This window comes from Nannobrachium achirus, assembly GCF_963921795.1.
Source record: "Nannobrachium achirus genome assembly, chromosome: 19".
Taxonomy (NCBI): Eukaryota; Metazoa; Chordata; class Actinopteri; order Myctophiformes; family Myctophidae; genus Nannobrachium; species Nannobrachium achirus.
In genome coordinates this window covers 6766810-6792179 of record NC_137826.1, presented here as the reverse complement: position 1 = coordinate 6792179, position 25370 = coordinate 6766810, and the positions used below count along the sequence as shown (strand labels likewise).

Genomic DNA, 25370 nt, shown 5'->3' with positions numbered 1-25370 from the left:
TTTTATAGTTGATTAAATTGATATAAGCTATATTGTCGTACAACTGTGTCGCACAACATAGCTAAGTTGCATTGTGATGCATTATAAGCTTCTAAAACTAGAAATACACCCACCCCAACAACAACAAAAAATATATATATTTACAGTTTTCTATTTCCTTTTTAAAAATCAATTAAATCAATTCGTTCAATTAACTGCTGCACCCCTACAATACACCAGTTGACTCTGCATTCATTCATTCCTGCATTTCTGGGGTCTCCAGACAGCTTTGTGCCAGTGAACTTGACCGATAGATTGATTGATTGATTGATTGATTGATTGATTGCGCCGTAGCCTGAAGACTCACCTCTTCAGACTCCACCTAAGCCCATAGCACTTACAGTAGCACTCGCCTACCCCCAATGACCATACATGAAAGCGAGATAGCATTTTTCAGGTTTCTTATATAAAACCTTTTTACTGATAAAGTGCTCGGTCTACCTACGTTATTCTTGTCTAGATTGACATTTCTATGTATTTATATTACCTTGCTTATTGTAAATCGCTCTGGATTAAAGGACAACTTTGTTTTTTTACAACAAGGGTTCATATTTTAGATTGTAATTAGAGAAAAGAAAAAGTGAGTGTTAAAATGTTTTCATTTGCTTCGTTCTATTGTTTTATCGCGTTTACCGTGCTAAAATGTGGGGCATGCGTACGCATGGGGGCATGCGTACAAGTGGCTAAATATGTCTTTTTAGACACAATAAGCTAGCAGTTTCTTTATCGCTATTTACAGTAACACTTCTAACCCCCATAAGTCACATCCAACCATGAAAGGTTGCGTTGTATCTTGGGAATGGGCTTATTCTGTGTAAAATGACATATTTAGCCACTTGTATGCATGCCCCCAACCACTGAAATAAGGATCTCTAAAACAATAGAAAGAAGTAAATGAAATAATTTTAACACTCATCTTTTATATTATTCTTTAATTACTAATTTAAAATATGAACCCTTGTTGTAAAAAACTAAAGTTGTCCTTTAAGAGCGTCTGCTAAATGCCTAAATGGTAAATTATAATTGATTGATTGATTGATTGATTGATTCCAGACCTGATCCACTGCACCAATGAGCTGAACGTCAGCGTCCCCCACCTGGCAGACACGTTGCTGGAGCGGACCGCCAGCAACAGCTGGGTGGTGGTCTTCAAAGCCCTGGTCACCACGCACCACCTCATGATGTATGGCAACGAGGTGAGCACGTGACGCACTCACACACACACACGCACACACACACACACACACACACACACACACATACACACATGCGCACACACGCGCATGTGCGCATGCACACACACATAAACAAACAAATGTCTTTGCTTTAAATAGCGTCTGTTACGTTTTACATGTAGATCGGCTATTTTCGTCAAATGTTCAACTATTTTAGCCCAATGTCATATTCCAGGACGGTCACACATGCACGCACACACATGTACGCGCGCACGTGTATGCACGCACACACACGGTCGCACATACACGCTTGTTGGTGGCGCGTCAGTGTTGTGGCACTGACAATAGCTGATCTACAAAAGCTCACAATGCGTCACAGCGCAAGACATTGTGAGCTAGCTTGTAAATCGGCTACTCCATTACTGTTTCGTTGCTGTCGGGCAGAAACCTTGTCCATTCCCATCTCTATTCCGCATAACTCACCTTTTTATGTTTTATCGAAAATGTATGCCTGTACTTCATCATACAAGAGTGCCGCACAAAAATAGCTGATCTAGAAGCTCAACATCATGTCACATCGCAAGTTCGCAACACATTTGTGAGTTTAATGTAGGTCAGCTAGTTTTGCTATTTTTGAAATTATTTGAGAGTTAAAGTGAAAGGGTTAAGTCTGACTGTGCATTTTATATTGAACCTAACCTACTGTATGAACCTATTGAACCTATGAAAAGTGTAACTATTAACAAGAGTTTGTGACAAAGTAATAACTATTAGAACAGAGGTTTTTTTTTACAATTTCTGAAAAAGTAATTGTTTTGGGGTGGCCGTAAAAGGGTTTTCACGGCTGACGGTGACAATTTCACAGTAAAGGCGACGGCAGTGGTTGGACTGGCAAATACAGTACATACTTCTACAAACGCACACACACACTTACGTCACTGCACTGCAAAAGTGACGTCCATGTGACGCCCAACAATCAGATAATGAACTCTCCCGTCTTTGTTCCTTTCCTTTCAGAGATTGATGCAGTACCTAGCCTCCAGAAACACACTCTTCAACCTCAACAACTTCTTAGATAAGGCTGCACTACAAGGTAATTCGAGGCCAGCCGTGCGATTTGAATAGTCAGCAGCGCTGTACGTCAAACGGAATGACTTTCTGTCCCAGCCTCCCTGTCTCTGTAACACTGAGAGTCTGCTTTGGACTTCAATTACTGTGTTCCAGACAAAAGAAGTCAAAGATCCATAACTGAACGCTGTGTTCAAATGGAGGCTTCATGGCTGGATGGAGAGTATCTTAACCACTACTGGCTCAACATGAGCTTCATGGAATTCATTTTGTGTTCATTTATTTCCACAGCCTACTTGCTGTACCCTGGAATTGTGTACAACAGTAGTGCTGAAACCCTTTCTTTTAATTTCATGGACCACCATAACTCTGAGAGTGTACAATTGGAACCAAATGGACCCGGTCCCATAAGAGTCCATTTGGTTACACTCTCAGAGTTACATACCTTAAAGGGTCCATTTGGATCCTCCTCAAGTAATTTAGCTGAGAATGGGATAGCATAGTCAATTGTTTAAATGATGTCCGATGCGGATGCCAGAGTGTGGTCTAGCCAACACCAACTCAGGACTCCTGGATCACTGCCCTCCACACTCTCCTATCTAACATCAGGGCTAAATGAGGAAACCTCTTAATAAGCTCTGTTTTATACCGTGGCTATTCAAAAATAGCCTGCATTTTCTTTATATTTATATATATTTTGGGGTAAACAAGAAAAAAAAAGTAGTTGACATTCTCATTATTTTTAATGTACTAACTTTTTTTGCCCCAAATGAGATGCCTAAATGGTGCCACTTTGGTGAAAGTATTTAAAGATTTTATCGGTACAATGAACAGCTGGTTGTTGTTTCAAGTGGTACTGAAGGTTAAACGGCCACTTGACACTGCCCTGTATTCTGTATCTGTCCACCAGAGCTCACAGGCAGCTTAACCCCATGGATAGAAAAAGCTAGATACCTCTTTCACCGCTGCAGTTCATTGGTGCGACTGGTAAAAAAGGACTGGCGGAAGTGCAGACGTGCGGAAGGCACGCTGCCACTCAAAGTGACTACTGGCCAATCACTGTGCAGCATGTTTTCCGGGACTTCAATTCAATTCAAAGGAACTCTATTGGCATGAGGAAACAAACGTTTACATTGCCAAAGCAAGTGCCTCTGGGAAAGAGGGAGTCCTGCCTCTGATTGGCCAACCGAACGTCCCCTTCGCGGAAGCGTGCTTCAGAATTCAGGAAGCTTGCCTTAAGAATTGCCTATCCTTTTTAACCAAAGCCTCAGAGCCGAAGGAGGCGTCTACCTTTTTATGTCTGTGGCTTAAGCCTACATGTGGTTTTCTAGTAAGGTCAAGGTGAGCCTGTCTCTAACAGCAGTGCCCCCTGCCTGTCCTCCAGGGTACGACATGTCAACCTTCATCCGCCGTTACAGCCGCTACATGAATGAGAAGGCCATGTCCTATAGGCTAGTGGCGGTGGACTTCACCAAGATGAAGAGAGGGTAACGCACACACACACACACACACACACCACCAAAAAGATATTGTCCTCACAATGTCTATTTCTTAAAATACAGACACACACAAAGACATGCAGAATTGTCTATATGCTGTACCGCTTTGATGTACATCCTCGCCTGTGTGTGTGTGTGTGTGTGTGTGTGTGTGTGTGTGTGTGTGTGTGTGTGTGTGTGTGTGTGTGTGGTGAGCAGAGCTGAAGGTGTGATGCGTACCATGACCACAGAGAAGCTGATCAAAACGCTGCCCATCATTCAGAACCAGCTGGATGCACTGCTCGATTTCCAGGTACACATTATCTTCAGCTAAGCACACATGATACTGACATGTTACTGACATGGGACTGACATGATACTGACATGTTACTGACATGACACTGACATGGGACTGACCATGATACTGACATGATACTGACCATGATACTGACATGACACTGACATGGGACTGACATGGTACTGACCATGATACTGACATGATACTGACATGGTATTGACATGGTACTGACATGATACTGACCATGATACTGACATGATACTGACCATGATACTGACATGATACTGACCATGATACTGACATGATACTGACCATGATACTGACCATGGTACTGACCATGATACTGACCATGATACTGACCATGATACTGACCATGGTACTGACATGATACTGACCATGATACTGACCATGATACTGACCATGATACTGACATGATACTGACCATGATACTGACCATAATACTGACATGATACTGACCATGATACTGACATGATACTGACCATGATACTGACATGATACTGACCATGATACTGACATGATACTGACCATGATACTAACATGATACCTACCGTGATACTGGCATAATCCTGATATGATACTGGCATGATACTGACATGATACCATCATGATACTGACCATGATACTGACCATGATACTGACCATGCTATCATGATACTGACATGATACTGAGACATAATACCAACCATAACTACAATATGATGTCTGTTTTTCTACTAAACCACCTCCCTCTCTCTCTGTCTCTGTCTCTGTCTCTGTCTGTCTGTCTGTCTCTCTCTCTCTCTCTCTCTCTCTCTCTCTCTCTCTCTCTCTCTCTCTCTCTCTCTCTCTCTCTCTCTCTCTCTCTCTCCCTCACTTTCTTTTTCTATATTCCTTCTTGTTTGTCTCCCTCTCTCTCATCTCTCTGCCTCCAGCCCAACTCTAACGAGCTGACCAATGGTGTGATCAACGCAGCTTTCATGTTGCTGTTCAAAGACTCCATACGATTGTTTGCTGCCTACAATGAAGGCGTCATCAATATGCTAGGTAAGACTCTCTCCCAGGCACTAACACCAGCCAGGCCACTCTCCAAATGGCACTTGGAATGAAAAAAGATTAAATAAAAAAAAAAGAGAGAATGCAGGTGCTGGATAAAAAGGAATAGTACTTGAAAAGAGAAATAGCAAATCTGCAGCACTGTGAGCTTAGGCTATTTTCTTGTATATCTTTTTAAGACATTGTTTTCCCTTCATTTTCTCCCTTTCCCCAACCCTCCCCCCACATAGTCTATTTTTGATATTTGTCATACAACGTATATAGGGTTATATAAGGGGGCAGGCTTATTTTGTTAGTTTGTTTTCCAGTTCAAGTTAAAGAAACTACAGTAGACTAAAAACATGGCAGGCCAGTAACCAACACACCTGCTGCTAATTTCATTAATAATGGATGTTAGATTTAGGTATGCCCAGAGCTATGTATGTACCACTGTGTAAGCATAGACAGTATTGACACACCTAAATCTATCACCCATCCATTATTCATTTGATTTGCTGCAGCTGCTGCAGATGTAAGCTGTTGCATCAGTGTATTAGTATTATGCAGACTGCCATGTTTGTAGTCTGCTGTCATGTTGAATTGGAAAACAAAGAACAAAATCAGTCTAAAGAACGTACGTTTCAACTGAAATGGTCTTCGTCTGGTGAGGAAGAGCATTTCAGTTGAAACATTGTGCACTCATTAAAATTCATTTTGAGAGCACACTAAAGCAGTGTGTGGATATCCTCTCCCTTCTCAGTTACAAAATTGTCCTTTCGTCAAGGACTGTCTGATTGAAAATGTTTTTTTGGGGGGGGTGATATGGAAAGCTTTTTTTTAAAGCATGTGCCCTTAATTGTGGATGTTCTGTTTTTAGAAAGGTGAATGTACGTGTTCATAGACAACATGTCCTTGTGGTGTGGACTACATCTCTGTCAAGCTACAGAGCATGTGAACCAGCTCCATAAACCTGCAACAGTTTTCTGTAAAAACAAAACAAAAAAACACATGTTTCTATATCAGTGGCGCTCAAACCTTTTCATGTAGGCTATTTGACTGCAGATCTGCGTCTCAAATATTTCGTTCCATGGACCCTGAGAAAGAAAGATTTGAGTTGCAAATGTTCGTTTAAAAAAATATACTGGATATTCAAAGATTTGCACAAATGATTTTTCAAATATAGCATACCGGTATCTACATATTATTATATATCTATATCTGCAATTTGTTAATAGCTAAAGTATAAAATAATGGTTTCCTAAATGGGTTTTAGACCTGGACGTTTCAGTTTCATTTGTAAGGACGAATCGACCTAGGCATCCTTCCGTCCGTCCGTCTGTACGTCCCAACCTTGGGAACGTTATGTCTCAGGAAGGCCTTAGCACAGAAATTGTTTTGCTGGAGCCTCAGTAACTGAACTCAATCTAACACAATCTCTAGCCCCACCCTTAAAAGGAACTTTCTAGTTGTATCGGTCCTGTTGTCTGAAACAATGTGATCGATTTTGCAGTCTAGATATTTCTCTCCTCTCCCTTGCAAAGTGTCCTTGAGAGAGATTTTATTGCTTTCAGGTCCTTACAAATCAGCATATTTCACATGTCTTATTTTAATTAGGTTGATGATTTTATGGATGTATTCATAACATGATGAAATGAATATAAATTAGTTGTTGCCTTGATACTCATATATATACTTGTATGTAGTACTCATTATGTAGTACCAGGGATGTGCAAAGAATGTTAGAGAGGCAGGGGATGAAACTTTGGTGGAGATATTGAAAATAGAGATAAAATAGCAGACCTCCAAGCTCACAACAAGTCGCGCTGCGATGCGTTGGTAGCTTGGAGGTCGGCGGGCTATTTTCGATGCTTGATTTCTACACAGAGAAGGCAATTCTTTCAACATGAGATGCTGCATTCAAGTCCAGGAGAGTTTGAACAAGGCAATTCTCTTGAATGCTGCCTTCAGGGTATGGCATGGAAAGAGGGCATTTGCATTTCCTTCGCCATAGTAAATGTTGCATTTGTGGTCTGGAGAGGGCACTTTTTATAGACGGATAAAAGGGCAGGGGCTCAAGCCCCCTTTGATGTCTATGAGTTCACATGACTGACTGTGTAGTACTCACTGTGCGAACACCAACACTGACCCAAGTAGTACGACCAGGTAGGAAGCGATTATTTGTTTGCTCTTCTGATTCCCCCTGCACTGCTCTTCTATCTGCAGAGAAATACTTTGACATGAAGAAGAACCAGTGTAAAGACGCCCTGGAGATCTACAGGACCTTCCTCAACAGGATGACCAGGCTGTCTGAGTTCCTCAAAGTGGCAGAGGTAATGTCTGTCTGTCTGTCTTTCTGTCTCACCTGTCCTCCCCCGGTCCCCCCGAGGACGCGTTGAGCGGTCTGGAGTGCATCTCGTAGGGCTAAAAACTTAAAACGGTCTCTAGTCTATACTCCTCTCCTCTCCTCTGCTCTTTTTCCCTCCTCCTCTCGTCTCTCCTCTTTTCTTCTTCTCTCTTCTCTTATGTATATTCATGGGTTGCATTTGTAGTCCTAAGCGGCCATGTTGAGGACCAACACAGGTGTTTTTATTTGTCTGATTGGCACAGAGCTAATGTTCTACGCCAATCAGAACACCTGTGTTGGTCCTCAACATGGCTGGTGTTAGCCTTGCGTAGCCAGGCTTACTCATCTGCGTAGAGAAAAGCCTGGTCAAGATATGAGGCCGAGACCGTTCTAGGAGGTGGGGCTGAATATTCGCGGAAGTTGTCTTCTTTTCACAGTGCGGTGTTCCTGCAAACTTATTCCCCGCTGGAAAAAAATCGTGTCTAGGTCTCCTGCTCCGTCGGTTGCGCTCACAATAAACAATATATAAACTAAAACATTGATTCAGGCGATATTACACCTATTAAGAGCGAGTTAAGAGCTACAATCTATTTTAGTTTTTTCGCTAGGGAATGTAAACAGACCCGCACTGCATGACGTAACTTCCGTTAAACGCAGCACTTCCGCTAGAAATCTTGGAACCAAGCGGAAGTCATATCTTGGCCAGGGTGGGCTGTTGTAGGACTATAAATGCAACCCATGAATTGATTATAGGACAGAGCAGGCATGAACTGGGACCGTTGCTTCTCTGTCCAGTGATAGCAAAAACGTTGTTGCCAACTTTAACCCATTGAGATGCAGCCTGGATTCCCCCCCAGTGGAATGTTTTCTTTTTTTCACTTTACCCCCTTGTGACCTGATTTAGGATCAGCATGTCCTAACCTCCACCTCAGAGAGGAGAGGAATTAAGGCACTCAAGAGGATCACAGCTGATCGTAGATCAGCGTCTAGGGGGTTTAGCCAGGGCACTGTTTCTCAGTACTTCAATTTCTCTCCTCTCTCTCTCTCTCCTGTCCTTCTTTCTGCCAAAATCGTGAATTTACAGGCAGTGTCGTAGCTAATCAGAGAGCTACTCCATACACAGCTTCCTGTCCAAAGGACCCCTCGCGTGCTGCCTGTTCACATGCCTGCACTGCATGCCCCGGCAAGCTTTTATTCTGTCTCTATTCCCCCCTCCCTCTCCCTCTCTCTCTTTCTCTCTCTCTCTCTCTCTCTCTCTATCCTCCTTTCTTGTTTAATTTCCTCCTTCCTTCCTCTTTGTAAAAATATTTTTGCAATGGCTGTTATCAAATTCAGAGTGCCAGTACTTGTTATTGATAAAGCTTTACATGGAAAAAAAAAGGGGAAAAAAGAAGAAAACTCTCATCGTCAAAAGGCTTCGTCTCACATGCTTGGTTCGGTTCTTATATTTAAAAAAAAAGAAAAGGAATAGAAGAAAAAAAAGGGGGATGCAACAGCTTAATCGAGAAAAGAAAGAACTAACGTTGACTTTAAAGACCCATTCATTTACCTGTCTAACAAAAATGTCTGTCCTGTTTGTTTTGTGTCATGTGTGCCCCCTACACCCCCCTCCCCTCCCCTCCGTTCCCCCTCTTTGCGTTCAAAGTCAACATTAGTCAAAGCGTCCTCTCTTCCCTTTTTGGATGTTTTTCCACTTCCACCCCGCAGTCACTGTGACCTGCTGTCTGCCTCGAACCTGTGTTCTCACAACCATTCATTTCAAAACCAGCTCTCTCCAGATGTCAGTGTGCGTAGCCCGCACGGGCGCGCGCGTGCGTGTGTGTGTGTACTACTGTATGAGCGTGTGTATGTAAATATACATGTATATTATATATATATATTGTCATTGTCGGGTGGAAACCTTGTATGTCCAAGACATTGTTCGTTTTGTATTTAAAAATGATGTAAACTAGTGAAAACAGCAGATCTACATGCAGCTTGCAGATCGGACCGTTTTCACTACATTTGTTGACAGCCTTGTATTTGTGAATCGAGGCTTTACTTGGTGAAAAAACGGACAAATTTGAAACTTGGAGATACGAGGTTTCTGCCCGACAGTGACGATATACTGTATATACGTGTATACAGTTGGCTCGAAATTATTCAACCCCCTCTGAAAATTAGGTTCCTTTGACTTTTAACTTGTGAACTATGCTCAAAAACTTTTAAGAACATTCAGTGCCTTTGCAATTGTTTTATATCCTCTTCCTTTTTTAAGCGCTTTAAAGGACAATAGGTCAAACTCTTGTGCGCTGATTTAGTCATTTATGTTTAGATGAATGGTAAATTACAGTAACAGGGTTGAATATCCACATTACTTTTGATCATAGATTGTTGTTATGACAAATACATGCTCAAGACCACAGAATTAATCTTTTAATAACTTTTAATAACATAAATATTATTTGAATAACCTTTAATTTTACACATAAGGATGGTTGGTAGTCAATCAATAATGTTCCTAAAAGTACGGTTTTGAGGATAGTTCACAAGTTCAAAGTCAAAGGAACAGTGGCTACACTAATAAACCTGATATTCAGTGGGGGTTGAATAATTTCGAGCACAACTATACATACATACACACACGAATATGGTATATAGGTGTGTGTATGCGTGTGCACGCACCCCACCCCTGCCCCCTCCCCCCTCCTCCGTTGTCTTTGGTTTGTTTACTTTCTGAGCCGCTGCATGAAGTAACGAATGCTTCGGTTTTGATTCTTCTTTTCTTCCTCCTCTTATCCTCTTCCTCCTTCACGTGCCCTTTCTCCCTCTTTTTTTCTTTCTTTTTTTTACGTAAACCTTTTGTTAAATTATGTGGTTCGTTTTTTTTTTGGAGGGTTTTTTGGTTTAAATTCTTTGTTTGAGTTTACATTTTCTTTTGTTTTCTTTTGTTTTGTGGTTGTTTGCCTCCCTCCTCCTCCCCCTCCCCCCTTCCCTCTCTTCCCTCCCTTTTTTGTGACACAGCGAGTTGGGATAGATCAGGGCGACAGCCCCGATCTCACACAGGTCAGTCCACATCTCATCTCAATCAATCAATCAAATCAATCAATCAATTGATCAACCAATCAATCAATCAATCAGTCAATCACTCCACCACTCAGCCAATCAACCAATCAATCAATCAATCGATAAATCAATCGACAAATCGATCAAGTAGTCGACTTAGCTGAACCATGTTACTTCATTTTTAAAAACACGTTCATTCCCTACTCACCCTACAGACCCAGCTGCCATCTTCTCTCCTCTACCCTTCCTCTCTCTCGCCATTTGCATTTTATTTCTTTCATTTTATAGTCATTAATATGTATACTACATTTATCTACACCTCTAGGGTACTCTCAATTACTCCGAATCTGTGCAGAACAAACACCTGCCTGAGTTTATGGCAGTATCAGGATAGCGGCATTTAGCATTTTGATCAGCATTAAGTTGATAAACATTTGGCATAGCTTTCCATTCCAGATGTCTGTAATGGGGCATAGTGTATGTGTCTTTAACCACTTAAGCCCTATATACTTGGTCGTACGACGAATATATCTATACAAGTTCACAACATGTTGCACTGTGACTCATTGTGAGCTTGTACGCCTGCAAATCTTTTAAAAGCAATGTTGAATTTTGTGGAAATCTTCTTTTGGCTTTGTCACATATGACCTACCCAAAATGCAACAGGGTTAATGTGGTTAAACGGCAATTGCTTTCAATTCAGTCTCCTCAAACATCCTTGCAGTCTTTTCCAGACATTTTCCCAGTGCAAATATCAAGCCTCATTTTCTCCTGATTTGATTGCTTATCGTAGAAATAACATTTTTAGTTGGTCAAGCTTGGTTGATATCTAAACATTTATGGTGAAGTTCAAGCACAGTATACAGTAGCTTTATAAAAAAACAAACATACAAATAAAAAGTTCCTCAAGCAACTGATCACTGTTCAAACCTTGTCCTGAAAAGATTGTCCCTGTGCACTGTGGGGAGAGCAGCGAATGGTTTTCTACCAAATAGGTTTCTGCAAAATAGTACTTGGATAGGCGTGCACAATGCCATCATAAGTGCTGCACATCACATTATAGACGTCAAATGTATTGCATAAACATTTGAATAAGCACACAATTGAACATTTGTCAAATTAAATGAAGTTAGATGCTTTGCAGTGCTTATGAGGGCATTCTGTGGCCCTATTCAACACAACGTGATCCATATGCCTCTACTGAGCTTTTAGACTTGTGTCTGTTTTCCTTTCAAATTGTTTTTTGTAGCACATTCTAGATTTCTCTTAAGAAGGATTCGCATTTCTCTCTCTTTCCCCTATAAAAAATAAGTATATGAGAAATCTTTTCTGTTCTTCTCTTGGGCTTGTTGTTGTTTTGTTTTGTTTTAGATCTTGTGGTTCTCTGAGGCTGAAACACAAAGCTCCGGCTGAAAACCTGGGCATCGCATTGGACTGTAATGTTGTCTCTGTCGGGTGGAAACCTCTAGCACATACATGGGCAACTGGCGCCCCGGGGGCCACACCTTCATTTAATGCGGCCCGCAGGTTAATACCAGAATACTGATATATTATTGATTTCAGCTGTTATAATTCTAAACATGACCTGCTTTAATTCCATCAGTCTATATTAGTAGCTTAATGACTAGTATAGTAGTATTAAAAAGTCATCTTCTTCTTATGTCCAATATATTTGTATTTAGATTCATAAAGTTAACATGAGTATATATCTAAATGCGATTGAAATTAAATCAAATTGTTACATTTCAGGATTCCAATTAAAAAATAACAAAAAATAATTCAGCATTCCAATTCAAAAGAAGCAAAAATAGCCGATCTACAAGCTCAAAACGCATCGCAGCGCGATGCGTTTTGAGCTTGTAGATCTGCTATTTCTGCTTCTTTTGTATGAGATACTAGAATGACAAAGTAGGACGTAGCAATATGCAATGTGGCCCTCTGGAGTGAAGGTGAAAATATAGTGGCCCTCGCCATCATCAAAGTTGCCCACCCCTGCTTTAGCATGTCCAACACTTGTCAGGATTCAACGGGTCACTTGCCGCCGCATTTTGAGCTTGTAGACCTTGATGCTTTCAAGCAGGGGCGTTAATTTACAAAAAGAAAATGTAGATAAGAGGTTTCTGCCCGACGGAGATCACATAACACAACGTCCCAAAACAAACCCATCCATTCCTTTGTGTGTCCAGTGGTGGAAAGTAACTCAGTACATTTACTCAAGTACCCTTGTTTAAGAACAGTTTTATGGCTAGTTAATCCCCTTTGTTCCCTGGGGAACATAAGGCTGCACCTATCTGCTTCCATCTGGTCCTATCCTGTGCAGCATCCATGCTGTGCCTCGCCCTGTGCTAGGTTTGCCGTCTTCAATTTCTGATCTCACAGCTCTCCGCCAGGTTGTTTTTTGGCGTCTTTCCAGTTGGGGTCCATTAGGAATGAGGCGGTCCTGCTCCCTAGCTTCTTTGAGTCGTCCATGTTTCATTTCCAGCACCACATTTTGACAGTCTGTCTTTTTGCACAGGTCCTCGTTCGAGAGCTTTTCCGGCTAAAAGATGCGACTAATATCTTCCGGAGACACCCGTTGTGCATCGATCTTTTTCCAAAATGTTTACATTTATTATTTTTTTTCAATTAACCACTTAAGCCCTATTTTATATTTCAAATGTTTTGTATAGTACAAAAAAGTATATTATATATTTTGTTGCCAACAGTTTTGTACAATTATGAATAGTCTTTTTACTTGTAACAAAGTAGTGGAGTTTTGGTATTGATACTTTTACTTAAAGATGGAGTGCCATGATTTTTCTCCCCCCTATTACATCATGATCAGGTATTATGATTATACTAGGAGGAAGATCTTTTCCAAAAAGATGTACACAAAGTGCTAAAATTATGTTTTTATGTGGCCACGCCAACCAGTTCATTAAGTATGCCTGGTTGTCAGGTGGGGTGGTGACCCAGCTGAAGCTAGCCACACCCACAGTGTTGGGTGAACGGTAAAAGGAAAGGGGATGATTTTATGATGTCACTAAATCAGTGTTTTTCAATCGGAGGCTTTCAGCTTTCAGGAAGAAACCAAAAATACACAGGGAAGGCAAATGTGCATATTATAACCACACCTGGGGGTCTATTAGAGTAATGTTAACTCCATAGACACATACAAAACAGAAAAAGGACAGGTTGCAACAGGTCTAAATGGGTAGAAAATCTGAGCACTTCTTCCACCACTGTTTGTTTCACTCAGGAAGTGACACTGACTCGCCGAGCAGTGTGCGTACCACTTTTTCACCGGACAATTTGTCTTTCAGCGAGTTAACTTCCATGGCTTCCAAGGCCTCGTTTGTCACCGGAAACACAAATTTGTGACAAACCCCAGGCTCTCAGCACAACCCAACGGGTGGCTCTGAAACCTCTAAAAACATCAATTCAATGTGCATGTATCTGGATTTGAACTGACACATGAAGTGGAATCCATGGGGTTAACTCTTTTACATCGAAGGACTGCGATTCTTCCTTTCCTGTGTATGTGTGCGTTGGTGCTCTGTGCGGACGAGAAAGTATTTGTGCAAGAAGAAGAACGTCTTGTGCACTCTTGCGCATGGGCTTATAGTAGATGGTTAGGTACTCTGTGCGTGCGTGCGTGTGTGCGCCTGCGTGCGTGCGTGCGTCTTTCTGTCTTGTCTGTGTGTCCCGTAACTCTGGAGTCCTGCAGGAGTGATGCGATGTTCCGTCCTGTGCTGAGCTGTCACCTCTGCTGTGGACGTGCTTGCATGATCCAGCGATGAACCTGTGCATGCGTGTCAAATCAAACCCCAATGAAACCCACTGACTGCCCCCCCCATGCAAACGCAAAGCGCTGCTCTAACCTAGAGTCTAGAGAGGAGTGGACACGAATGAAAGGAGAATTTCCTCTACGTGTGTGTGCGCGTGCGTGCGTGTGTGTGTGTGTGTGCGTGTGTGTGTGTGCGCGTGTGTGTGTGTGTGTGTGTGTGTGTGTGTGTGTGTGTGTGTGTGTGAAAGTGAGAGAGAGAGAGAGAGAGAGAGAGAGAGAGAGAGAGAGAGAGAGGATAGCAAGTGTCTTCCCTTCCTTGCCCACACTGTTCTCTCTTGGTAATGTTTTGCCCCCTTGCCCCGTCCCTCCCTCCCTCCCTCCCTCCCTCCCTCCCTCCAGGCCCCTAGCTCTCTCCTGGAGGCCCTGGAGCAGCACCTCGCCTCCCTGGAGGGCAGGAAACTCAAGGAGTTCTGCACCGCCAGCCGGTAAGCTGGGACAACACACTAACACAGTGGTTCTCAAACTTTTAAATTTCAAGGTCTTCCCTTAACTCTGACAGTATACAAATGGAACCAAATGGACCCGTTAGGGTCCATTTGGTTCCATTTGTATACTGTCAGAGTTACAGACTTGTAAGGGCCAATTTAGAACCCCATAAAGCAGGGTTCCCCAATAGGCGGCCCACGGGCCATTTGCGGCCCACGGGGGGCTACTGTCAGGCCCCCACCAACCCCAGTAATAATGGTGGTATAAGAGCAGCAACAACACTAGTATATCGTCGTTGTCGGGTGGAAACCTCGTATCTTCAAATGTGTACGTTCTTTCGCAAAGTAAAGCCCTGCTTCATCATACAAGGCCTTCTCACAAAAGCATTTTTAAAATGATAAATGCAAAACGAACGGTTTTGGACATAAAAGATTTTCACCCGACAACGACGATATCTGAACTGTCGCTGGAGTAGCGGGAACGCCACCGTCGTCCCCTGCAATGCTGTGGCCCTCGGCTTGGTACCCTAGACATAATTCGGCCCTTGGGGAAAACTAATTGGGGAACCCTGCCATAAAGGAAGCTAGAGAGTCTGTGGAATCCACTTCGAGAACCACTGCACTAATACATATAGTACGTGGGTAGCTGGGCTGTCTGAGACAGACAACACACTAACACATGCTGTGCATGGGCAACTGGCGGCCCGGGGGCCACATGCGGACCCCACCTTCACTAATAATATCGGAATACTGATATATTTTTCTTTTCTGCTGTTACAATTCCAAACATGCAAACATGAAACCCGCTTCAATTACTGCAGTCTACAGTATATTAGTAGCTCAATGACTAGCATAAACATTCTATTGTCTTTTTTAAAGTCCATTGTATTTATATTTAAATTTGTACTTTTCAGGATTCAAATAAAAAGAAATAGCAATAAATCATTCAGGATTCCAATGAAAAAATAGTGGTCACAAACACGTGCCACACTGCGATGTGTTTTGAGCTTGCAGATCGTCTATTTTTGCTTATTTTGTGTGCCAGAATGGCGAAGTACAGCATTAATCTATGAAAAAAGACACAGAGATTATATGCAACGTGGCCCTCTGGAGTGAATGTGGAATTATAGTGACTCTCCATCGTCAAAGTTGCCTACCCCTAATGTTTTGACATTTTAGGGCTGTCACGATTATGACATTTTACAGGACGATTAATTGTCACTCAAATAACTGCGATTAACGATTTAATTGTGTTTTTGTCGTTGACAATTACATTTCTGTTTGGCTTTTAAGTTGCACATGGTAGATATGACACAACCTACATTATGCAATAATTGTGACAGGCCTAGCCTCTCTTTTTGCTTTTCAAAACAAGATTTACACCGGCGTGTTACGCAGAGAAGATCATTGAACGAACCACAGGAGCTCTTAGTCCAGTCGCTTGTGTAATTTCGCTCACATTTTCAGGGGATTAGGAAAACAATACATTTTTGGAAAAGTATAACAAATCAGAAAATCCGTGATTCCATTTGCAAAATCCCTAGGGGAAATTTGGGGTCCCATTAACTTTACTACAGGAAAAAAAAATAGAAAATAATAAATAGCATGCAAGTGGTCAAACTAGGGTTTTTTCATGATTCTGAATCCATTGCAAGCTTGAAAAGTGATGACTCACCACTACACTCATCACTAGTAAAGTTAATAGGACACAAACTTTCAGCAGCTGTCAAACATTCCCCTATAGGGAATGGAATCATGGATTTTCTCCCCGAAATCCCCTGAATATTTTCATTTTTGGACATATTGAACTGAACTAGCTAATGGTTTCACACACAAAAAAAAAAAACTCTGTGTAACTTTCAGGTCCAGCACTCTGTCCAGTGCGGTGTCCTCTCTCTCCAGCACTGGCATCTCTCTCAGCCACATCGACGACAAGACAGACGACAACAGACAACCACAGCAACACAAGGTCAGGGCAGTCTGACAAGTTCCAATCCTTTCACCACATGAACCCTAATGTCCCGATGTCTGGGTACGAAACATTCTGGCAAAGATCGCCCAGTCTACAATGTCATAACGTGGCGTGCTGGGAGTCGGTAGACATGGCTATTTTCGGAGAAGAGAAGAGACAAAAGGAGGGGGGGCAAGGATAGAGCCCTGGGGGACCCTGGTGAATGAAGCATATAGGTCAAAAAACTACTAAATGCTGTGTATTTATTAGTGTGCAATATGCACCTTCAGTAATGTAAAACTATCTGTAGGATTTAGCAGTCAGTCAGAGCAGAGGTCTAAAGATAAAAATGTCTATGCGGTGTGTGTGTGTGTGTGTGTGTGTGTGTGTGTGTGTGTGTGTGTGTGTGTGTGTGTGTGTGAGAGAGAGAGAGAGAGAGAGAGGGAGAGAGGGAGAGAGGGAGAGGGAGAGAGAGAGACTGAGAGAGAGAGAGCACACTTGCAGAGCATTTCAATGTGTCTGATTTGCGGTGATAATAATAAATTGTGGTGGGTTATTTTACGGCCAGGATGGCCAGAGGGAATTACATTTTTCCGGTCTTTGTCATTAAAAAAGAACTGCAAAAAGCGGTAATTACCGGCCCAGCACAACCTTTGATTTATGGATGATGTAAGTTTTAGATATCCATCACTAGGAAACGGAAGGAAATGCATGTACTCTGCATTGGTTTTGGCATCGAGTGAAGAAAGCCACACTGATCAGGTTGAGAAATGGTGTGCTTTAGTGGGAAAACCTTCAGAAATGGACCTTTACAGGGTTGTAACTACAAATGTAACTTTAACAGTCCATTTGGTTAAAGTTGGGACGTGCAGAGAATGTTAAAGAGGCAGGGGCTGACATTTCTAAAAGGCCATTTGGTCAATATTACTTCACAGAATTCTTTTAACATAAGATGCTGCACTCAAGTTCAGGAGAGTTTGGTAATTCTCTTGAATGCTGCCTTCAGCAGCGGCATGGAAAGAGGGCATTTACATTTCTTTCACCAGAGTAAAAAATGCATTCATGGTCTGGAGAGGACAGGTTTTTAGACAGGTAAAAGGGCAGGGGCTCTATGTCTGCACATGCCTGGTTGTATACTCTCTTTGGAGTTACAGTTGCAATCAGTTGCAATTCTTTACCAATCTGTATGGTACAGCACGTTAACTAGTAAGACGCCTCAGGGCCATCTGGCCAATGATGTATATCGGACCAGTTACCCATATATGGAGATATGCTGTGATAGCCCAAACATGCTTACTCAGTCTCAGTTATTCGTTATGTGAAAGTCCTATGATGTCTATGACATCTGACGTCATACACTTTCATGCCCATACATGGAGATCCCTGTCTGTAGAACCAGCCGTTAGTGTGGTATGTGGCCTCCATATATGGGCATTCCCATATGAAATCCTGTTAGATATGGGCTTAAAGGAGTAGTTCACCCCCATTTGGGTCCCCATCCGGAATCATCCGGAATCAATGGAGGAAATTTACCCCCATTGATTCCGGATGGGGACTGAACTACTCATTCCGGATGGGGGTGAACTACTCCTTTAATATTGATGACATCAGGGAACTCCATATATGGGCATAAAAGGGATGATGTCATCAAACTAAACTGGCAGCCGTCAATCTCTCTTGGCTTTAGAACAGCCATTTACAAGGCATTCCCCCGTCTTTGTGATGTCATGTGGTTTGTAGCAAACGGTACTCCTTAGCAAAAAGGAAAAAAAAAGAAAGAAAACACTCAGTGTTTCTGCTTGCCGCTGGGTGATACGATGCTATCATGGTTGTCCATCTGCTTGTTGTTCTTTTTTCCCCCTCTCCTGAGTCCTGCACAGAACACTATAATTAATGCATGCGTTCCGTCTGTGTGCTTTCGCTTTCATTTGAGCAGAAAAACCTATTAGATGGTTCGTGCAGTGAAATAATTACACAGCTTGTTTGAGCCGTGCGTCCGCCAATCTGGAAAGCGTTAGGGCATCGGTATTCTTTCTCTGCTGTGCACATCTTTGTTGATGAGTTGTCAAAGAACATTGGCCGCCGCATTGATCTGGCGCTGAACTCCCAACGACAGAAAATGTAACGGGGTTTCTGGCTGCACAGTCCAAGTACAGTATGTCGTGTTTGTCAGGGTTTTGTTGGGGAAAGGAAAAAAAAATGTGTGTGTGTGTGTGTGTGTGTGTGTGTGTGTGTGTGTGTGTGTGTGTGTGTGTGTGTGTGTGTGTGTGTGTGTGTGTGCGTGCGTGCCTGTGTGTGTAGGGGGGGTTGTTATTAAATTAGTCCAAATTAATTAGAAGATGTACCGTATGTGAGGGAACATATTAATTAAAAAGAATTGCGCAAAACATTCGTTGAAGGCGACGACAGAGGGAGGGAGAGACAATTTTCACCGCTGAAGTGCTGAAGTTTTATCTGAGGCAAAGGAATGAAATAATGAATAGCATTCAGCACCGCATAAAACGAAAGTATTCCGTGTAGGCCTATCCTCTCTGCAAATCCTGCGTTATAATATCGTCGTTGCCGGGTGGAAACCTCGTATCTCCCAAGTTTCAAATTTGTACGTTCTTTCGCAAAGTAAAGCCCCGCTTCATCATACAAGGCCGTCGCACAAAAGTAGTGAAAACAGCCGATCTACAAGCACACGACGCCTCGCACCGCGAGGCGTCGTGTGCTTATAGATCGGCTGTTTTCACTAGTCGAAATCATTTTTAAAATGATAAATGCAAAACTTAATGGTTTTGGACATTCAAGGTTTTCACCCGACAACGACAACATATACAGTATGCTTACTGCAGGGCTCTTTACAAACCATGCAAATGTGACATTATTGATAGATATGAATTATGATACATAATTGTATGATTTGTGTATGAGGCTCATATGACCATATAAGGTTATATTATGAACTGAACTTACAGTAGTGGATTACAGGTCATGGCAACTTTGGTTGCCCTGACTACGAAATCATGTTTTGGTTATACTGTATGTCACTAGTGGAAAGTTACCAACACTACGTGTCTCTGTCTTCTTGTTATGATCTGGGAACGAATCAATGAGTCCCACGATCTTATACTGTCATATACTGTATTCCTTATATACTGGATGTTAACTTCCATCTAGGAAAAGAGAGAGAATTACAAAGCTGCCACTAGGATGGTAGCTCACTGTATTGTCTTCCTTGTCTGACTCTCTTCAAATACAGCAATGTATTGATAGTCCTTTGGCTTGTCTCTGTCTTATTTTGGTTATGGATTTATCCATATCCATATTTATTTTACTTAATAATTTATTCTATCAAAATATACAAAGTAAGACAAAGTCATTTGTAGCGCTTACTTTCTCTCTCTGTCTCTGTGTCTCTCCCTTCTCGTACCAGGAGGACGGTACCAAGGCGATTGACACGCAGACGCCCAACGTGTCCCCCAGCCCCCAGTCAGTGGGCAGTGCCAACAGTAGTGGTGGAGCCACGGATCTCTTCTCCAACTCGCCCATCGTACCCATCAGCAACCAGTAAGTCCCAGCAGTTATTATGCCTCTCACATGTCGTCGTTGTCGGGTGGAAACCCTTGTATGTACGAAACCGTTCGTTTCGTATTTATCATCTAAAAAAATTAACGAAACTAGTGAAAACAGCCGATCTACAAGCACACAACGCCTCGCGGTGCGAGGCGTTGTGTGCTTGTAGATCGGCTGTTTTCACTACTTTTGTGCGACGGCCTTGTATGATGAAGCAGGGCTTTACTTTGCGAAAAAAAACATACAAATTTGAAACTTGGAGATACGAGGTTTCTGCCCGACAGTGACGATATTCTGTTCTGTTCCACTCTGATGCAAATAATAATAATAGAATAAAAAGAAATGAGGTTAGAAGTGGTTAGACTGATTTTGATGCTATATTAATAGATTTTTCTGGGGACCCCTTGGAACCCCCCTCAAGGACACCAGGGGGTCCCCAGACCCCACTTTGAGAACCACTGCCTTATGCTAGTATTGCTTCTCCTCCTTTCTTCAATACCAGCCTTTTCGATGTGAGGAATCCACTTAAGTTTAATAGCGCGAGGGATTAATTACGGCACTGCTTTGTGTTGCTTCAATTTCGGTGTAGTGATGTAGCAGGAAATGAGGGTCAGTTAAGGGTAGTGCTTAAAATGTGTCCTCGGCCCTCATTATAATGGTGAGTTATGTGTGTGTGCTTTCATTTAGACCTGAACACAAATCTGTGTCACTTTAGTGACTGTTAAAAAATAGCAGATCTATTGTGCACTCGTGCTTGTAGATCTGTTCTTTTTGAAAAATCGTGGACATTTGTGCAAGTCTTTGAATATTTTTGACCCGATTCTATAAATGTCATCTAAATCTTTCAGTGGTTCTCAAACATTTTCATATCAAGGACCCCCAGAATCACATGTATTTGGCCGCAGACCCCCAACTCAAAATATGTTGTTCCAGGGACCCCCCAGAAGCAAATATTTGAGTTATATTATATTATATATATATAATATATACCTTAATTGCCGGACTATAAGCCGCAGCTTTTTCCCCATGATGTGAACCCTGCGGCTTATACAACGGTGCGGCTTATATATAGATTTATACCGCTAATGGCCACCAGGGGGCACTCTAGTAGGAAGCAGGAAGGACACCTGCGGCTTATAGTCCAGTGCGGCTTATATACGTACACATTTGTTTTTCGTTCTAAATTTAGCTGGTGCGGCTTATATTCAGGTGCGGCTTAATAGTCCGGCAATTACGGGTATTCAAATACTTGCAAAGAGAATCACGATTTTTCAAAAATAGCAGATCTACAAGCTCGCAGCGCGGCACTCGGTGCCGCGCTGTGAGCTTGTATATCTGCTATTTTTCAATAGTTAAAGCATTAAATAAGTCTAGGCCTAAATGGCTTATTAAAGGTGATACACCATGCATTTAAAAAGTATTTATTAGTCCCCCCAGGAATCCGCGATTCCGCGATCGCAGAATTTTTCGCGGAATTCGCGACCACCCGCGGATTTCTCGGCCGTTCGCGGACTTTTCTGACGTCCGCGGAATAGCGGTCGCGAGTGGCAGCAGAGCGGCGGGAGTAGTCATTACTACTATTATAAAACAATGTGTACATGGTCTGGCAAGTGGCCACTTCATACAGAGCCTGGGGAATAGCTTAGCTTCCTCCTGCTAGTTGCACTGACGCTGTATTGGTCCGGTCCCACATTCGTTCCTGACAGAAACTGTGTCCTGATCTATAGTTCCTCTCTGCCTCTATAATGGTCCTGGCAATAACAATGCTAATACAGAAGAGAATAAATAAATATTACACCCATACTAGGTAGTAGGTAGGCTATCCTCTAAAATGTGGTTACTATGGGCATTGGTTAATTTGCATGACAATATAGTCTTTGCAACAGAAAGTAATTATTAAAAACAATAACAATTAAAAAAATTATAGATTTAATATTAGATTTTTATTCTCAAAAATGATTATTTGATTATTCTAACCACTAATTACAATTAATTGTAGCTATTTCATGAAGGGTTTTACTTGATTATTAGAACTATATCATTTTTAGCTTGATAACTGGTCATTTTAGGTTGTTTATTAATGTCCGCGGAATCAAGAATTGTTCACCACAGAATTCCGCAGAATCAGGATTGTTCTCCGCGGAATAAAGCATTTTTCTCCGCGGATTCCTGGGGGGACTAATTTATGTCATATTGTTTATGTCCCAAAAACGTTTTTCAAAAGGTTTGAGGCTAAATTACCACTCCTGAATAGAGAGCCTCTCTCATTTTTGAATGGCTCTCAGAGCATTTCAGCTGCAGTACCACCTTTGGCCTGAACTGCGCCCCCCCAAAAAAAATGTTTTTTTGAAAAAAAAAAAATCTTTTTTGAAAAAAAAAAAAATCTTTTTTGAAAAAAAAAATCTTTTTTGAAAAAAAATAAATAAATTTAGATTTCTTTTTTTGATGATGACGTCACAATCCGCAGATGACGTCACAATCGGCAGCAAATCTGGATAGCCTGTTTTGAGAACCCGTGGGATACTTTTAACCTTCGCCTTCTCAAAACCAGAGTAAGACACAACGGTCAGAAATGGGACTTTGTGAGGATAGAAGGTGCTAGTGGGACCCCAAAAAAAGGTTTTAAAATAGGAAAAGTGAAATTTCATGGTGTATCACCTTTAAGGCTAGTACTTAAAATGTGTCCTCCTCAGCCCTCATTATAACGGTGAGGTGTGTGTGCTTTCAGCTGGGAACATAGCGGTGCGTCTTCACCCTGTCCCTCGTCTTCTCTCCTCCTCTTCAGCGTGCCAAATCATCTGACCAGTGAGCTGTTCACCCTCCAGCCTAGCTTCACCCCTATCCAGACCACACACACTGTGCCCAACAATAACAATGCCTGGGGAGGTACAGCCACACACACACACACACACACACAGTCGCACACACACACACACACAGGCACACACATGCAGACGCAGGCGCACGCTAGGCTTGTCACGATACTGGATTTCTAACTTCGATACGATATTTTGAAACATTTCGATACTCGATACCATTTTCGATACCACGCAACCAAAGCGATTTCAGAGCAAAAATGTTTATTTTTATTTAAAGAAAAATATACAGAACTTCTTGGGGTAGATGGTAGTGCACTTTTTAAAGGCCTGCCTTTGATTTTTTCACATTTTAAGTACAAATAGGCATTTAAAATAACTAGGAATAAGCCAAAGTAGGAAGGACACACATAAAATGAATGTTGGTGTAAACGAACGAGAGAGGTAAAAACTGATCGATATTATTATATATATTATTGTATATATTATATATTATATATTATATATATTATTGAAACTATGGAAAAGTCATATTGAAAATCGATACTATATTCAAAATCGATACTTTTCGATAAATCGATATTTTTGACAACACTAGCGCACACACACACACACACATAGGGCTGTCACTATTATGACATTTTACATGACGATTAATTGTCATTTTGTTGTTGACAATTACATTTCTGTTTGGCTTGTAGGCTTTAATGTTGCACATGGTAGATATGACACATAACCTAAATATACAAAGAAATTACTGACATATTTGACAACTATATACTTAAAAAAAGAAGATCGATAGTGGAAATAGCCGATCTACAAGCTCAAGCTCTGTGAGATTGTAGATTTCCACTATTTTTTGAAAATGTTTGAAAATATATTAACATTTTTCAACATGGAAAACGATGTGACGATTATGTAGAATAATTGCGATTATGTCAAATGGTTGCGATTAGACGATTATGTAATAAGTGTGACAGGCGCGCGCACACACACACACACACACACACACACACACACACACACACACACACACACACACACACACACACACACACACACACACACACACACACACACACACACACACACGTGTCTTTATTACCACCACACTTGTGAGTACATCAACATTTTGAATAGCGATTGAATTTAATTTAATTTGCCTTTATTGTCTCCTAGGAGAAATTTGTCTTGGGCAACAAGAGACAGCGTCATACATACAAAAATAAAGTTAATACAACAATTAAAGGACAACTTTTTTACAACAAGGGTTCATATTTTAGATTGTAATGTTTTCAGTTACTGCTTTCTATCGTTTTAGCCAATTTAACAATGTTGATGTCAGTGGGTGGGGGCATGCGTACAGGTGGCTAAATATGTCTTCTTTGACACAATAAGCCCATTCCCAAGATGCACCGCAATCTTTCATGTGCAGATGTGACTTATTGGGCCTGATAGTGTTACTGTAAATAGTAATAAAGAAATCGACGGCTTATTGTGTCTAAAAAGACATATTCAGCCACTTGTACGCATGCTCCCACCTTCTAAAATGGCTAAAGCGATAGAAAGCAGTAAATGAAAACATTTGAACAATATTTTTTTATTACAATCTAAAATATGAACCCTTGTTGTAAAAAAAACAAAGTTGTCCTTTAAGCCTATAGCAGAAAAATAGCCGCCTTGCAAGATCTTGCAGTTCTGCTCGACCCCGGTGTGCAACTAATTATGCATCTGGCATAACTTTAACGCTAACACCAATCCTTAAACCTAACCTCTAAATACCTCATCCTAACCCCAACCTGAAACTCCACAAATCTGTTTTAACCATTCAAACAATATTTCTCTTGTGAGGACCAGGAAAATTGTCCTCACAATTTATATTTTTCAAATTCTACTATACAAGCACAGTGCACACACACGCGCGCGCACACGCACGCACGCACGCACGCACGCACGCACGCACGCACGCACGCACGCACGCACGCACACACACACACACACACGTACTTACAAGTGACAGTGAAGCGTGATTGTCTCACCCTGTCTCCTCTACTTGCCTCTTTCCTTTCATGTCACCGTGGTAACCTGGTTGACGGACAGGTGATCTGCTGAAGCCGGCCATGCCCACTCATCAGATTCACAGCCCCGCAGCCCAGTTGCACTCTGGGAAAATGCTGCCCAACGATCTGGACTCCTCCTTAGCCAACCTAGTCGGCAGTGAGTGTCTCCTATATGGAACTGTGGTTCCAAACGTTTCAGCTCCAGACCCAGAAGAAAAATAGTGAAAATAGCCAATCTATAAGCACAAACGCGAG

At 41.8% G+C, this 25370-nt stretch overlaps 1 protein-coding gene across 1 annotated transcript in view; it reads left to right on the top strand.

Moving 5' to 3' along the window:
• The window catches only part of LOC308304175 (phosphatidylinositol-binding clathrin assembly protein-like), a gene marked incomplete at both ends in the record, with an annotated part of 53370 nt that overhangs the window by 13111 nt on the left and 14889 nt on the right, over positions 1-25370 (top strand). Inside the window, 12 exons of the mRNA XM_080748734.1 lie at positions 1093-1235; positions 2232-2307; positions 3667-3769; positions 3980-4073; positions 4991-5102; positions 7314-7420; positions 10438-10479; positions 14645-14730; positions 16594-16699; positions 20100-20233; positions 23025-23125; positions 25156-25272. Coding sequence (XP_080604860.1) covers positions 1093-1235; positions 2232-2307; positions 3667-3769; positions 3980-4073; positions 4991-5102; positions 7314-7420; positions 10438-10479; positions 14645-14730; positions 16594-16699; positions 20100-20233; positions 23025-23125; positions 25156-25272 — 1221 coding nt within the window. The remainder of the gene's footprint in view (positions 1-1092; positions 1236-2231; positions 2308-3666; positions 3770-3979; positions 4074-4990; positions 5103-7313; positions 7421-10437; positions 10480-14644; positions 14731-16593; positions 16700-20099; positions 20234-23024; positions 23126-25155; positions 25273-25370) is intronic.